The following is a 16568-nucleotide window of genomic DNA, read 5'->3' on the forward strand; positions in this document are numbered from 1 at the left end:
ATGGGGGTGCATTAAAGCCAAAATATAAACAAGGGCTGTACACAGGCTCTGTTTAAATGGGTCAGCTGACACTGGCTTTATCTGACCATTACATCTCATGGACGAGTGGGGTGTGTATGTGGAAATTAGGCCAAGGCTTTCTAAATTTCTTTTTCACAAGACCTTAAAATAGGAATGTTTCTGAAAGAAGTTTGAAGAGGATGGGTCACCAGGTGACTAGAAATAACCAGGGCCACCCAGCCCTGCAGAGTGTTTGGCTGGGTCACATCCCAGCCCATTTATCTCCAGAGATTTGGCCACCCAGCCGTGTGCAAACATCTCGTTTCTGCCTTTGCAGTCTCGAGTGCCCTTGACTCCCACGCGTTTCCTTCGGTGGGAGCTGTGTTCTATTCTCACGAAGGAGAAAAAAAAATCCTTTCAGCTCACCTCCCGGTCCAGCAGCGCAGGTGATACCACGGTGACAATGTCTCCTTTCTCAGGATCGATGTAGAACATGTTGGGAGATGGTTTGTCAGGCGTCTGCTGACGGATGTTGTACCGCAGGAGGGCATTGTCAGTGGCCGGGTCATCTGCATCAAATGCTGTCATCCGCATCACCGTGGTCCCTAAGGGGAGGGGTAGGACCAAAGGGTGGGAGATGGTTATCAAAGGGGCAGGATGGTCAGGACCTCTCCCCCACGGGCAACGCAAGGGAATAACCTGCCAATCACCCTCTGAATTAAGAAGACAAATCATTTGCCAAGCTCTGCTTTAGCGTTTCCTCCCAGCTCCATCACATTAAAGGACCCGAAATACAGAAAAGAAAGCGCTGCTGTTCGATGGAGTGACAGCTTAATTTTTCCTTCTGCTGATGTGCGATTTATTTTTACAGGCTTTCATTCCATTTTGGCTGTGGCTCTGTGACAACAGCTTTCACTTTAAACCTCTTATGGGATGCCTGTCTGTGCCTGGGACAGGTGCTGGGGAAATAGAAGCACAAAGGGGGTCAGACATCACAGCATCCTGGAGCTCAGAGAGGCAGAGACATAAAGAGGTGAACATCATTAATAGGGCATGGAGAGGGCAAAGAGCAGCTTCATCTAGCCCAGGCTTAGAGAAGGTTCCTGATGTAGATACCCATGGAGTGAGGAGGTGTGAGCAAGGTGAAGGATAAGGACTTTCAAGAGAAAGCTACTCCACATAAAGAGAACACAAGGTAACTTCGCCCGAGCACCTATTAGGTAGTGGTCACCCTCTCTCAGTCACTTTAGATGCAGAGATGAGGGTGACCGGGTGCAGTCTTGCCAGGACAAGCAGGAGATGTGGACACAGGACCTACTTCTATGAAGAAGCACAGACTGCTTGATAACACCTGGGGTTGGTAGTTCGACATCTTTTGTGAGGGTCTTGCTCACACACAGCCAACACGGAGGGAAACCAGGTTACTGACGTACAAGGACAATTGGGTGCAAGGAGTGAAAATAAGGCATTTGCCTTCTTGTCATCTATGCTCGAGAACGCGCATGTCAAGCCATTTGTACAAGGAAGTCCATGAGCTTATCTGTTGTGGCAGGAAATTTGGAATCAATCCAGCTGTCCAGCAACAGGGGAATCAATAAGAGGGTAGCATCATCTACATATCATGAAACACTTTGAAGTTGTTTGGGGCAAGTTATAGACCTGATGTAGTCTACCACGGACAACACTCCAGGTAACACCCCCAAATAAAAGACATCAGGCTGGTGAGTGACTGCTCTGCCACTTGTGTGACCTTGCTTGCCTCCCACAGCAGGCATGCATGGTTCCGGTACTATCTGCACCTATGAAGCACAGAAGGTTTGTAACAGTGAGCCTCGCACTGGTCATGCTGGTTAAGTCTGAGGGCAGAGAGGAGACTGGGGTTGGGGTGGTCATGAGGGAACATTTTAGCCTAATCTGTCATGTTCTGGTTAGTCTCACAGGGTGGTTATAGTGCTTCTGCAGCTACAATTTAACTTTAAAAATATTGTAATTATGGACACTGATAGCAGCATGGTCTAAAATCCACTCAGAAAAATAAGGCTACTTATCCTCATGATTTTGTAAGTATCATGTGTTTGGCTCATGTGCTCAACTAGAACTCTTACCTAAAGTGATCTAGCTGGCAGGACAGCTGTCCTTTCCAGTGGGAATAGTCACATATAAAAAATCCAGGGGCTTAAGGAAAACATGGAGTTTACTGAGCTAACCCAGTATCCCAGAATTCCTTTCTTCTAGCTTACATGCTCTTACTATCATCAAAGCTAGAACATTGATTTATTTTTCCATGCTTAATTAGAACCAGGGTTTTAACCATTAGGTGTGAGTGGTCAGGTGAAGAAGGGGAATTTAGTCACCCTAAAGGTTGGATGGAGGTGTTATGTAATTTTGATTCATTTCACCCACCTTACCATTAGCTGTGTGTCGCAAGGCACATCTACAACGTACCTTGTTTCTTTGCCTTTGAAATGTTGCAGAGAAAATACAGGGTCCAACACAAGAATAGCACATTCTTGGCAGAAGCAGACCCCTTCCTCTGCCCCAGATGTTGGAAGATAGTGTTAATGATGCATGCTATTTCCCGCTAAGCCATACTGTGAATGACATCAGAGTTTCCTACCCAGTGGTTCTATGTAGTTACTCTCAGTCCCCTGACCTGGGAAGGAGGGCCACCCCAGGCTCTCTGCAAAAGTCACAGATGGTTTTCAAGCCCCAGATCTCATCCAGGAAGATGTGAAGTCCTCATGGCTGAAGGCAGAGAAGGAACCTTGCCCTCATCAATTCTACACCAACATCTCAGGTTAAGTACACTTGACACAGTGTGTCTCCCTTGGCTAGTGCCTGCTGAATGCCTAATTGATTGAAACTGCTCACTAATCTGCATTTAATTGAAGTTATAGCTGAAGGAATAAAAGAAAGTAGAAAAACGAAGTCATCATGACCGGAGATTCACATATGCATCTGGATGATTAGAGGAAGTGGAGAAGACCCAGGGTGAGGCACCTTTGGGGTACACTGGGGAGCTCATTCTGAATGTCTTCTTTGTTCTCATAGAGCTGATCCAATGACAGAACCAGGGTTACCCTGAGATAGTCCCACAGGTACACAGAAAAGGTCTTCACTTTAATCAATTGTTGGGGAATAGGAAAAACTGGTCCGAAGCCTGCCTTTGTCTTTGCCCAGATGTGGACACACAGCTGGGTTTTCTCTTTAGTAAATTCCACTTCTGTGGAGACTGTGCAGTGTCCACTCCATGCAGCACAGAAGGATAGAACTGATGTGGTTTGGGTGTGAAATGTGGCCCACAGGCCCATGTGTTCATACACTTGGTCCCTAGCTGGTGGCACTGTCTTGGGAGGTTGTAGAAACTTTGGGAGGTGGAGCCTTGTTGGAGGAAGGGGGGCACTGGTGATGGGCCTTGATGTTTTATACCTTGAACCTGCTTCCTATCCACTCTCTGCTCCCTGATCCACCTATATTTGAGGAGTTCGAGCTGCATGATCCCGCCATAGAGCCATGTGCTGCCTTCTCCCCCATGATGGACTGTTTTCCCTAAAACCGTGAGCCAACCAACCTTAACCCCTCACTCTTTCAGTTCTTTTTGTCAGGTATTTGGTCACAGCAGTGAGAAAAGTGACTAATATAATGACCTTGGGGCTAACACTACACAGACACACACACACACACACACACACACACACACACACACACACACACACACACACACGCTAAGCCCTATGAGTGTGTTTGAGTTCTGTGATGGTGCAATTCATCTTACCAGAGCACAGGGTGTTGAATCGTGCACTTGCCTGCACTGGGCTTTGTTTTAATTCATCTGACCAGAACCACAATCTTGTCTATAGAGGAGAATGGCTGGCCTCTTGTCCAGCTTGCCTTGGCAGTTTTCATAACTACACACCTATCACCAGCCTCCCTCAGTGTTGGGGTCCAGAGAAGTTTCCTAGTGAGATCTGAGCTTGCTTTACACAGCAGGGCTGCAATAGGGGATGGCTTGACCACGTGCATGATTATCAGGTGTTTGGAATGTTCTGCACTTGGCTGTGCTGGGGGAGGTCTTTTGCTCCACCCCTTGGCATTCCTTTAAAAGCCCTTTAGCAGAGACAGAAGGGGCTGGTAGGTTTTGACCTAGGCCCTCCAAGGCTATCCTGTGTTTCTGTCTGTTTCTCTCTCCTATATTTCTATCTAAATCTCTTATCTCTCACTCCTCAAGAGTCCCTGGGGTAAATAAATGTGGGAGCTGCTCTCCCATACCACAGCTCTTGGTTGGATGTTCTTTTCTTCAGGAACTGAACCCAGTGGCCACAGACAACTCCAAGGCCAATAGTTGCATCTGTACAATGTCCACACTGTCTGTGAAGATACCTTGGCCTCAGCCCCAGCCCAGCTCATGTGTCCTGAACTCCAAAGAGAAGACTCCCTTCCTTTCCAGCCTGACAGCCGCCTGCCATGCTTGTCTTACGCTGTGTGTGTTTCTGGATGGCAGGGAAAAGATAATTACAAGATAAACACGCCTTGGGTCCTCCACACAGCACTTCTCTGTCTTCTCCCATCATGATATTCGGAGTGTCAAAATAAGCAATAATCACCCTGTCACTCCCAGAGCCAGGCGACCCAGCAGTAGCCTTCTGGAGAAAAATGAAAGAATTACAGGTTGGTGGCTGAGAGTCTCAGGTTAGCCAGTCATTTTCTGTCAACTGCCAACCTGCCAGGCTGAGAACAATGGTGGCCGTCCTGTCTTGGGCAGAGAGTCCCTTCCTTTCCGCTGCAGCTCTCTGATGGAGGGGATGCAATGTCTGGTATCTGGTGTCTTGACTATGGAATGAGTACATCTGAAGCTCATTTTCCTGCATCTATTGAGTCTAACGGGCCTTTGCCAGCAACGGACTCCTCCCAGCTGGCCTTGGCATGGGGAGGCTCTAAAAGATGCCTCAGGATGCACTGCATGTAGTATTATTCTGTTTTTGAAATTATTTTTCTTTTATTCTTTTATTTATTATTTGACAATTTCACACATGTATACATTGACTCTATCTATGTCCAGGCTCCTCTCAATACCCCTGGACAACTCCATCCACTGTATTCTCTCCCTTTCCTTTTCATGGTGAATCCAGCAGTGCCGCCTGCTGGCTCTTGACTGATCTTGGTGGGCTGATCTTGTGAGGATCATTGTTACTGAAATGAGTTCACAAGTGCCACCCCCGTGCCATGTCCTGAAGACAGAATTTCACAGCACTCTACCATTGCTGGCTCTTACATTTCTCCCCCACCTCTTCCACGATGCTCTCAGAGCCTTGCAGGAGAGAAGTTGGTAGAGACGTCCCATTTAGGGCTGAGAACGCAACAGTCATTAATTCTCAGCATATTCATGACATTTCTTGTCCTTTGTTTGGTCACCAAGTGCCAGACTCTGTTTTAGAAAATCCTTGTTCCTTTAAGTGAATTATACATCACAGGTGTTTAGGTCTGGGCGCTGTATTTCCAGCACTGTGGTGAGGGCAGTTGCAGGTCTTACAGGGGGTGTGTAATGTTAAGACATAGAACAGAGTCAGTAGATGTCACTAAGTAAACTTCTTGTGTGTCACAGGACAGCAGGCAAACATGTGCACATAACACACACACACACACACACACACACACACACACACACACACACACACTTCACAGGATTTTCTCCACTTTCTCCATTCTATCATGAAGTGTTGGCTCCACAGATGCCCTGTCATCTGTTCACAACGTGGTATTTTGTAGGTGAATGGACCATTGTAATATCTAATAATTAACTCTCTTTTTTTAATGACAGTTCAGTCTTCCTACATACATAACAAGTCCAGAAAAGACACAAGCTTTATTTATTTATTTGTTTGTTTGTTTTGTGTGTAACTGCACATACTTACAGATATCTGAGGATACTATGGGTGCCATTCCTCAGGCACTACCCACTTTTTTTGGAGACAGTGTCTCTCACTGGCCTGGACTCACACACTAGGCTATGTTGAATGGTCCATCAGTATGGTGTGGGCAGTTGCAGACCTTACAGGGGTGTGTGAGTGCAGGGAGACCCGTATGTCTCTGCCTCCCTAGCCCTGGGATTATAAGTATGTGCCTCTCTCCCATACCTGACTTTTTTTTTTAAACATAGATTCTGGGGCTCAAACTCAGGTCCTCAGGCTTGCAAAGCAAGCACTTGACCAACTGAGTCACGATCCCAGCCCTAGTGTTAATACTTTTGACAACCACACTTTAGAACTCAGTTTGGAGGGACACATTGCTTAGGGAAATGTATGCCTTGTGGGATCAGACCCCTTGGACTCTAGTTATGCTTCTTTATGGCTAGACTTTTGAGGAATGTACATACATAGCATCCTTCCTCTGGTCTCAACATCCCTGAGAGCTCAGGAACCGTTAAGTAAACTGTGTAAACCACTGAACGACAACTCTATGGAAGATAACCACCCAACCTGCTGGATTCCAGAGGCGGCCCATATCCCAAGTAAGGAACTGTAAATGACATCTCAGAGAGTTGTAAATAGTGTCTTCTTTGACCAGTGGCACTTAGACAAACCTTACAGTTCTACACACAGAACTTATCTTCCCAGAACTCAGTCTCCTTTTGTAAGAGCTGGGCTGCCCTTGGCTGTCCCTGGCTGACACCTTTGATAGACTATCAGACATTGAAGGCTGAGGTCATCTTGTACCATCGAGCATCCAGCTGAGATCAGCCTAGGGAGAGCAGTCTCGGGCGAGCAGAGAAGAAGAATCACCCAGCAGAGCCCTCCCCGACTCACAAATTATGCGCAGATACATGGCTGCTGTTTTAAGGTATGGAGTTTTGGTGTGGCAATCGACAGCTGGCAGGGGCGTATAAATTAATGACTCAGTACACACAAGTTAGAAAACGATACATAATTCAACACAGACTTTAGTTTCAATGTGGGACTTTTCCATTTTAAATGGATAACTCAGCAGGTTTAAGAGGTAGACTAAAAATACAAATAAACAGGTGCAGAAAAGAAAAAAATGCTGGGAACAAACTGCAACATGCTTGCCAAATGTCAGCCTTTCACAGATGGGTTTTAGGGACCACCAATGATGCCACCACCAAAGCCAAGCCAAGTCAACCCATGTGTTGGCACTGGCTGTTTTGGTTGCTAGGTAGAGCTGGACTTTCATTTCCAGAACAACATAGAATTAAACTCCTACAACGTCTACCCTCTGGGTGCAGGTCTATGTTGAGTAAGCATCACCAACCAGGAGCACAAGCCTGCTCTTCAAAGAGAGCGCGCCTTCAATTTCGAGGCAGTTGCTAACTCGGTTTAATTGCAGCCCCTAAGTGTCTCTGGGGCGGCTGCGATTACCACGGACTTGATTTGAAATGCAATAGACTTCGCCTCTCCAATTTTCTCTCCTTCCCTGGAGCTAGTTGGTTTTTTAAGTACAAATTGGCAGTCAAATATGTAATAAGTTATGACAAGTTGCGCAATGCCTGTCTCCCATCTGCTTCCAAAGCTTGTTTATTTTGATGTGAATAAAGGAGTGGCGACAGACACACCTTAAGACGGTTTTAGTCTCTCAACAGTCTGTGCCTTGCTTATCTAGGGAGCCACTTTTTAATTAAGCTGGGGTGGGCCAAGCTTTAGGAAAAAAATTGTTTCTGAGCTACTAAGTAACAAACAGCCCAAACTGAGATCCCTTCTGTTGGGAGTCACTTTGTTGCTGTTCATCTGGGAGTGTTCACAAGTGCGTGTGTGTGTGTGTGTGTGTGTGTGTGTGTGTGTGTGTGTGTGTGTGTGTGTGTGTGTGTGTCTGTGCTGCATATGCATACGCTGATGCTTGGGCTCACAGGGAAGTCAGAGGGACAGAGCACAGGTATGGTTTCTCAAGACCCGTCCATCATCCATCTTTTTATTTTTTTGCGGGTGGGGAGGCAGCAGGGTTTCCCACTGACTTGGGGCTCACTGTTCAGGTAGACTGGCTGGCCTGCAGGCCCTAGAAGTCCTCCCGGCTCTGTCTCCCAGCACCAGGTTTAAAGCATGCACCACCATGCCTTGCTGTTTAAAACCTGAACTCTGGAGATCAAACTCAGGCCTCGTGCTCGTGAGGCAAGGCATTTTATCAACTCCGCTGCACCCACAGCTCCTTCATCGTTAAGGTGATATTTTTCTTAAACTTATTAAAATATTCTCTCTATATATTTTTTCCAGCTATCCTCTTTTTTTGATGAGGGTGCTGTACGCTGAAATATCTGATCGTGTCTAAAACACCCGAAAGAAGCAACTGTAAGTAGAGATCCAATCCCTAATAGTCCACCCTAATAAAGGGAAATCTAAATATTAGAGCAGCATGAAGCAGCCGCAGTTCTCAACTATAAAAATGCAGTCCCACAATACCAAAAAAAAAAAAGATGCTCTGTGTGTGTGTGTGTGTGTGTGTGTGTGTGTGTGTGTGTGTGTGTTGGTCCTTTAACCAATGTAAAGGCTTTTACAAAGTGAGTCCAATTTTCCTTGGTTTAGTGTAATTTTACCACTGGGGGGCATTTGGCAATGTCTGCAGATGATTTGGGTTGTCACAGATGAGACATTGGCATCTAGTTGGCAGCAGCCAGGGGTGCCGTCCTTGTGGGAGCATAAGAGCCCTCAAGACAGCAAAATGATGCTCTCTGCTCAGCAGGGTGTTAGTAAACCGAATGTGAGAGTCAAAAGAAAGTGAGAGAAGGAATGGGATGGTCTTAAGATCATCTTTCTTCTAACTTGAAGATACTTCTTAAACATTTATTTTTATTTATGTGTGTCTATGTGTGTGAGTGTGTGCTATGTGTGTGGGGGTGACAGCATAAGCCAGAAGAGGGCGCCAGATCCTCTGAAGCTGGAGTTACAGGTGGTTGTGAGGCACTCACGTCGTCGGTGCCGGGATCCAAATCCAGGTCTTCTACAAGAGCAGCAAGTTCTCTTAACCTCTGAGTCATCTAACTCTCCATCTTATAAATAGACCTTGCATTTCTTATTATATGCATTTATTTGTGTGCACGCATGTGTATGATTTGTGTGGATGAGCACGTGTACTGTAGTTTGCATGTGGAGGTCAGAGGGCAACGCTGTGGAGTCTCCTTCCACTTTCCTGCGGGTTCCAGGGATTGAGCTCAGGTGTCAGGCTTGGCTGACAGTTGCCTTACCCTCTGAGTCATCTCTCTGGCTTCTATTCCATCTTAAGGTAGCAATGAAGGCGGGGGGGGGGGGGCACAGTATCTCATGAGTCTTGTCATTCATTGATTGACTATAAACAATAAGCGGACACCCCCCCCCCCCTTTGTTTTAATGGCAGAAATCAGCGTTGGTGCTCTTTAACACCAACTTCCTGAGACTCAGAGTCACCCAACCAACCCAGACTGCAGAGGTTAAGCACAGAGCCTGACTTCTCACTCAGGGTGAGTGCACTGTAGGTGGCTTCCTGGTCAAGCACAGGCTGGGGAAGCTTGCATGCAAGGTAGGGCTGGGTGTGGTTACCACAGTAACGAGATACCAAGGTATAGGATGTTGCAGTTCAGCCCATCTCGGACTCTGGTTAAGCGAGTAGAAAGTTGGGCACATTGCTGGGGGAGGGGCGGCGTTGCCAATTTTGCAAACAGAGTCTTAGACTGGGTAAGTAAACAAACACACAGCGGCTACTGTGGCGCTGCTGCAAGATGCCGTTTTACGGTTCAGAAGTTGGGGCTGTGATTGATGCAAGCTACGAAAGAATTTATAAAGTAACAGTGAATTAGAAGAAGGCGCTTTTTGAGTCTAGGGAAATGGATCTTTTATGAAGAATAAAACTTGATGAAGTCGCTCCATCAGGACCACACAAATCTGAAATTAAACATGCTGAGATGGAACGGCGAGGGGGCATGTTCTGGACCCTCTGGGCTTGCAGCCTGGAAAAGGGCAGCATCTTCTCCTTGGTCCTCCATGTCACGTGGGGTCATTTCCACTCACCATGAATCTACACTGTGAATGTCACTTTGGAAAACTGCGTTCCTTCATCCAAGCCATCAGGATGCCATTCAGTGAATAACGTAGACACGTAGAACTTAATGCACATTTGATTAATGTATTTGATTCATCTTTGTTCCCCACTGAATGGAACAGGGTCAGGCACACAGTAGGTGCTCAATATATGTTGAGTTAAGGGCAGAAGGAGAGCCCCATTAGTTTGTGGTACTCACAGATCTCATTTTATTTAAGATTTTAAATAACCTTCCCTGTCCCTGTGTGTGCATCTCTACCTCCTGAGACCTCTGCTAGATAAATGCTCATCTCTGGAAACAGTATGGCAGGGGACAGACTGACCAGGACCTGCTCCCCACTGCAGAGGGCTGACAGGCACTGGATACAAGTTGATGGCTGCTGTTCCCGGGCTTTGAAACTGAGCACCTGAACCCAAGGCTTGTTCCTCTCTGGTCTCTAAATGTCCCATGTGGCTGCTGCCCTCCTCAGTCTCTTGTTAGGCCTGACAGCCAGAGAGGGATCAAGGATCCTCTGTGGAGTAGAGGCTGGTTTCTTATCATGTGCAGTCACAGGGCACTTGCTGCATTTCCAGAGAACCTGAACTCAGTTCTGGCACCCATGCTGGGTGGTTTACAACTGCCTGTAACTCTGGTTCTAGGGGATTGGGATCCAAGCCCCTTCTTTTCTGGCTTCTATAGGTACCTCCCCCCCCCCACACACAAATTGAAAACAAGAAATGTGGGAGGAATGTAGGTCAATAGGCTCCATGTTTGGTAACAATGAAGAAAACATGTCTTAGATGGAAGTAAGGATAGTGAGAGACGGGTCCTGACTTTAAGAGCGGACTTTAGGCTGTATATAGAGAGGTAGGCACTGGTCAGTGCCATTGTATTCCCCACACTTTATATTTCCTACATTCTAAGTATCGCCAACATTTCAAATGGATGGTGTTCTTGCTAGGGCCCAGATGTGTAGTGCAAGCATTCTGCTTGGCTCGACTCTACCCTTTATGGATGCTTGTTTTGAGTCTGCCCTGCACTGGAGTGTGTACACAGAAGAACAAGGCTATCATGGACTCTGAACATGCCCATGCTCTGCTAGAAGAGATGATGCCTCTTAAACACAGAATCATAGTGCAGTGTGATACATGGTCCAAACGAATAAACAAACAAACAAAAACAAACAAGCCCTACACCAACCACTTTCAGGAGGTCACCGAAGGCATTGTGTGGTAGAGTGGCATGCTCCTATGGCCCTTTCTGAATGTATTTAGCAATTCCCAGTTGAGATTCAGGGAAGATCCAGTGTCAACTTCTTTCCCTTGCATTACAGCTTTGAAAGGCCTGCTCACCTCCAGAATATTCCATTATCACTCAGACCTAAGCTGAAGAAACGTTTGCTTTTCCAGCAGGATGGCTTGCCCTTTTGCTGAGTGCAAAGAGGCAGCAAGGCCTGACAAACAGCCCTGTGGGCTCTTTCTAAATCCCCCTCCTTGCTAGGAGACGGGCACACTAACGATTTTTTAAGAGCAGGGAACTTTGAGCCTCGATTTACAAGTCAGGTTGAAAAAGCACAGTGGCTTTGAAAAGCCCTGGGCACTCAGCAGTCAACTGCTGCATTCTTTGCTCTGGAACTTTCTGCTGAGTTCTACTAGACAAGATCCAGCACAGCTGAAGAGTCCCACGTCTGCAGAGAAGTGTAGTTGTCGAGTGCCGTGCACCCGTGAGCTCATGAGTTTCACACAACTCCTTTTACCCAGCGGCTGGCACACATGGAGGCAGGAAGAACCTCTCCTCTGTGGGCCAGGGAGGCAAGAGTAAGCCAGCTGATTGAGACCTACACTGGGTGACAATGCACAGAAGGTAAACAGTTAAGTTAAGGTAAACAGGTAAGCAGGTGGAAGTAGCATTTTGTGAATGACTAAATCTACATCCAGGAAGGGACTGCTGGGGAGCTGCTATACTGTGGTAACTATGTCTCTGGTCTCCCTAGGCTGAATCCAGCTCCCAGGGCAGCCACAATAAAGCACTACAAACCAGGGCTGAGGGCTGTGGATTCAGAACCATGGAAAAGCATTCTTTTCTGCTTTCGGAGGTTCAAATCCAGCCTTAAGATGTGGGCAGGGCTGGGCTCCTACAGAAGGTTCTAGAGCAGGGTTTGCTCATTGCCTTCAGCCTGGCGTGGGTGTGTGATCTTAGGGGTCATACCTCTCTGTCTGTGCTGTCCCCTCGTCTCTGCTTTTCTGTGAGTCTGTGCTCTCTCCCTTCACTTTTCTCAAGGCCCTCAAGACAGCATTTGAGGTACATCTAGAGAATCCAAGGTACGTTTTTCACCTGGAAACCATTAGCCTAACCACTCCTGAGAAGGCTGTTCTTCCAAAGGTCACAGTCACACAGTGCAGGGATTGGGATGTGCTCTCTTTCGCTGATGACACTCAGCTCATCATGCTGATGGCCCAGTATGTTGGCACACTTGCTGAAACATTCACACCTACCCTTGACCCCTGGAGAGTTTTTGACCTTTTTTTTGAGGGGAAGTAGAAGAGCCTGGCTGGAGACACACACCTGAGCTTGGCGGGATCGAAATTGGGCACCCAAGGTTTCTCAGTCTGTGCAGGGCCTATGATTTTTATAGGCAAGAGCTCTGGGGACTGGTGTGGCAGGCCTGCAGTCCCAGCTACTTGGGAGGCGGTGGCAGGAGAATAGAAGGTTCATGGTCTGCTTGGATTTCAGAGAGATTTGGGGGCCAACTTGGATAACTTAATGAGAACTGTCTTTAAAAAAAAAGTGAAAAGCTGGCTGAGATGGAAGCTCACCTAGCATTCATGGGGGCCCCAGGTTCAAACCCTAGTACCAAGGGAAATAAAAAGTGCTTGGGATCCCTGCAGGCAGCAGGAACTGGTGCTCCCCCAAAATAGAAAACACAAATGCTCAGTGTCCGGAAAATGTGCTGGTGCCTGCTTTCCTGCGAATGAGCACAGGGAAGGACAGTCTCGGAGGCCATCAGTTCTGTTCTAGGGATCTGCTAATGCTGCACTAGCTCTCCAGGCTCAACCCTCACAGACACGTGAGGCCCAGCTCCTAGATCTCACGGGTTCTGCTCCCACTGCCTGACCTGGGTTATCTTCTCAGAAGCGTAGCGAAGGGGCTCAGGAAGATGAATGGGTGAAGTCGCCTCCTGCTTTAAGCTCTAGCAGGGGCTCACTTGATTTAGAGCGAGACAAAGGTTGCCCTCACAGAGCGCGGGTTCTTTAGATTTCCATAAAACCATGGCCAAGGCAAGCTGTTGTCTCGTTTCTTTTCAATCTTTACAGGAAAGAAAACGTTCGAGGTAGATTTGGTTTTTCTTTGAACCACAAAACATTTGAGCACAAAGAGGCTAACCCAGAGCAGGGGCACTATGGAAGGCTTTCTGTAAATGCCAGCTCTTTCTGGTGACAGCTTTTGCTCGTGGTGACAGAGCTGGGCTAGACTCTCAGATCATTTTTGTGCCTGTGAGCTTGTAGGAAAGGAGAGGGGCCAGAAGTCGCCTGGAGGAGAGCAGGTTGGGGAGTGTCTAGAGGGAGAGGAATGGCCATGGCGTCACTGTGGTTGCCTTGTCTGAAACCTTAAGCCTTCTTTTCAGACTTAAAAGGAAGGATGCAAAGATAGAACCTGGTGTGCCATGATCTGAAGGCCCCCTCGGAGCCTAGGAGAGCTGTGCCATCTCCCACTGTGCAGAGATCGCATCCTTGAACTGGGAACAGCTCCGCGTGCCCCTGCTGGGACCCAGAGGCTGGGCTTCAGCTTGATGGAGGAGTCCTGCTCTGAGGACACCGAGCTCCCACGCTGAGCACACTTGCAGGTGGAGTGACACCCACTGTAGAAGGGCAGAAGGGACCCTGCCCTGCAGGGAAGGGCTGAGTGGATTGTCTCTGATGACGGCTCAACTCACAGCATTGGTGACTCCAGCAGGCACCCAAAACCGCAGAGGTGATGTCACCAATGTCGTATTCATGGTGCCCAATGGACACAGAGGTGGGAGAGAGGAGAGTGTTTGAGGTGTTTCGCAGCTGACAGCCCTGTGATAGCTGACTATGGACGGAACAATGGGAAGAGGAAGGCAAGAGGCCACCATCTTAGTTTTATTTCTGTTGCTGTGGTAAAATACCCAACAAAAAAGCAACTCACAGGAGAAAGAGACTATTTCTGCTCTTGATTCCGGGCTAGAGTCCATCATTGTGGGGAAGTCAAGGCAGGAGCCTCAAACATCTGACCATGTCACATCCACAGTCAAGAGCAAAGAAATGGATGAATGCATGCTTGATGTGCTCAGTCTAGTTTCTCCACTCTCATGCAGTCCAGAACCCCCTGCCTAAGGAATGGTGCCACCCACAGTAGGCTGGATTTTCCCACATCAGTTAATTTAATTAAGACAACTCCCCATAGGCCACAGGCCAATTCAATGGAGACCATCCCTCATTGAGACACTCTTCCCAGGTGATTCTGGGTCATGTCAAGTTGACAATTACAGCCAGACCTTGAGGTCCCTTTGTTTCCCCACCTTGCCCTTTACCCCATAAAGGCACCCAAGGATAACTACTTTCTAGTTCATTCTTAGAAATGGAGATCCACATTGAATGGGCCAAAGGATACTCCCATGTAGCTATCAGGCACCACACACTTTCTCTACCTCCTGTTGCCCTTACATGTTCATAGACAGGAATCTTTGCTTAAACTCCTAGTGGGAAAAAGACCCAATAACCCAGCAAGGGTCAGAAACCTGTTGTTCATGGGGACAGAGGTACTGCAACTGTAAAGTCAGGTCCAACTCATGACCTAGACATTGCCCATATCTGATTCAACCTCTTATTCTACAAGGTCACCCAGTTCCGTTGTTTCTAACTTGGGAACTTTTTTGGCCACTCCTGTCTTGCAGATTGGTGCCAACAGCTTGTTTGAAATTCCAGGCAGGCTCTAAACTTGTACCACCTCATCCTTTCTTTTATTTCTACATGATATTGCCATCAGAACATTATAAATTCCTTTTCTTTAGCCTATTGATGGAAGACTGTCCTTCCTCTTCGCCCAGTATAGTCAATACAAGCAAGGTATAAGGAAACTATAACCTGCCCTCGTCCCCATAAATAATCCCGTATGTCCATGCCTCCCCAGATCTTTCCTCAAGCTCCCCCTCCCCGCCCTCCAGGAAATGACAACATCAATTATCTATCCTTGTGCTTTAGCCTTTTATTCCTCTGTTTCTAAACATGTTAGCCATTCTTGTCCTGTGTGCACGAACTCATACCATTGGTATTTCCTGGAAACACTGCTTTTTGTGCTACAGCATGTCCTAGAAAACCGCTGTGCTGTGGGGCAGGTCCTGGGATACTGCACTGCCCTTTGCTCAGCCAAGCTTCTGTCAGTGGGCACACAGACTGCTTGCTTCTGTCTTTGCAAACCCTGCTAGCGGAGCCCATATGCATGGGTTCCTTCTAAGTGCTTTCCTGGGAATGGGCTCCACATCTTTGGCTTTAACAGATAATGACAAACCAAGCTTCCAAGTTGTTCCAATATATAATCCCAGCAGTCGTCACTGAGGGTCACTGTTTTCCTGTGCCATGGCCAATACATGGCATTTCTAGACATAATGTTTAGCAACCAGCTAGACAAAAAGCATTGTGTGCAATTGTATATAAATGTCACTTGGAATTTGCTGGTTGTATGCTGGAAGAGCTCTTTCTGTCCTGATTGGTCATACATGTTTGTTTTGTCAAATGACTTTGTATCTCTCAGCTCTTTTAAACTGAACTCTTTTGACTTTCTTATTAAGCACAGAGGTTCTTTTTATAACAGGATGACTAGTCTTTTATCAATAAATGTGCTGCAAATCAGCTCTAAGAAAGTGCCTTCAATTTCTATCTTTAATAAATACTATCCATCCTGGATTCATTTCTGTTGCTGTGATTAAATTGCTCTGACCAAAAAACAACTTAGGGGAGGAAGAGGAATGTAATTCCAGGTTCTAGTCCATCGCTGAGGAGACGTCGAGGCAAGATCCCAAGCAGATCTGCATTGCACCCACAGCCTAGAGCGGAGATAGAAGAAAGCAGCCATGCTGCCTGCTGGTTGAGTGCTCGATTTCTTCACTTGTACACCGTTCAAGCCCAACTCATGGAATACTTCACCCACATCAGGGTGGATGTACCCACCAATTCACCAATTCACACTGTTCAGACCACCCCTCACAGACATGCTCACAGGCCTACCTGACCTAGACAAACTTCATTTGAGGCCCTCTGCCCAGGTGGTCCTAGGCTGTAGCAAGTTGACAGTTAAAAGGAACAGCACAGTGTCTTTTTTTTTTTTTTTCATTGCCAAGACACTTCATGGATGAACTTGACTATATCCGTATATCAGGTTAAAATCTATACACAGTGTCCTGGCATCTGTTTCCCACCAGTTGACAAGTGAGAGCACTGGAAATGACAGTGCTCCTGGTCCATTTTCACTTTAGTTCACTCTACACTTCTTTGTTCCATTCACAAGAAGCTGTGAATGTGTGAACTGGCATGTGTGTAATTTGATCTTC

The 16568-nt window shown here is 47.0% G+C and overlaps 1 protein-coding gene across 1 annotated transcript in view; it reads right to left on the reverse strand.

Annotated features, from left to right (window-relative positions):
- Cdh13 (cadherin 13) overlaps window positions 1-16568 on the reverse strand; it is a 996812-nt gene that overhangs the window by 221601 nt on the left and 758643 nt on the right. Inside the window, exon 7 of the mRNA XM_052728155.1 lies at window positions 427-605. Coding sequence (XP_052584115.1) covers window positions 427-605 — 179 coding nt within the window. The remainder of the gene's footprint in view (window positions 1-426; window positions 606-16568) is intronic.

Source organism: Peromyscus californicus, unplaced genomic scaffold (genome assembly GCF_007827085.1).
Source record: "Peromyscus californicus insignis strain IS unplaced genomic scaffold, ASM782708v3 Scaffold_8__1_contigs__length_139910024, whole genome shotgun sequence".
NCBI classification, from domain to species: domain Eukaryota; kingdom Metazoa; phylum Chordata; class Mammalia; order Rodentia; family Cricetidae; genus Peromyscus; species Peromyscus californicus.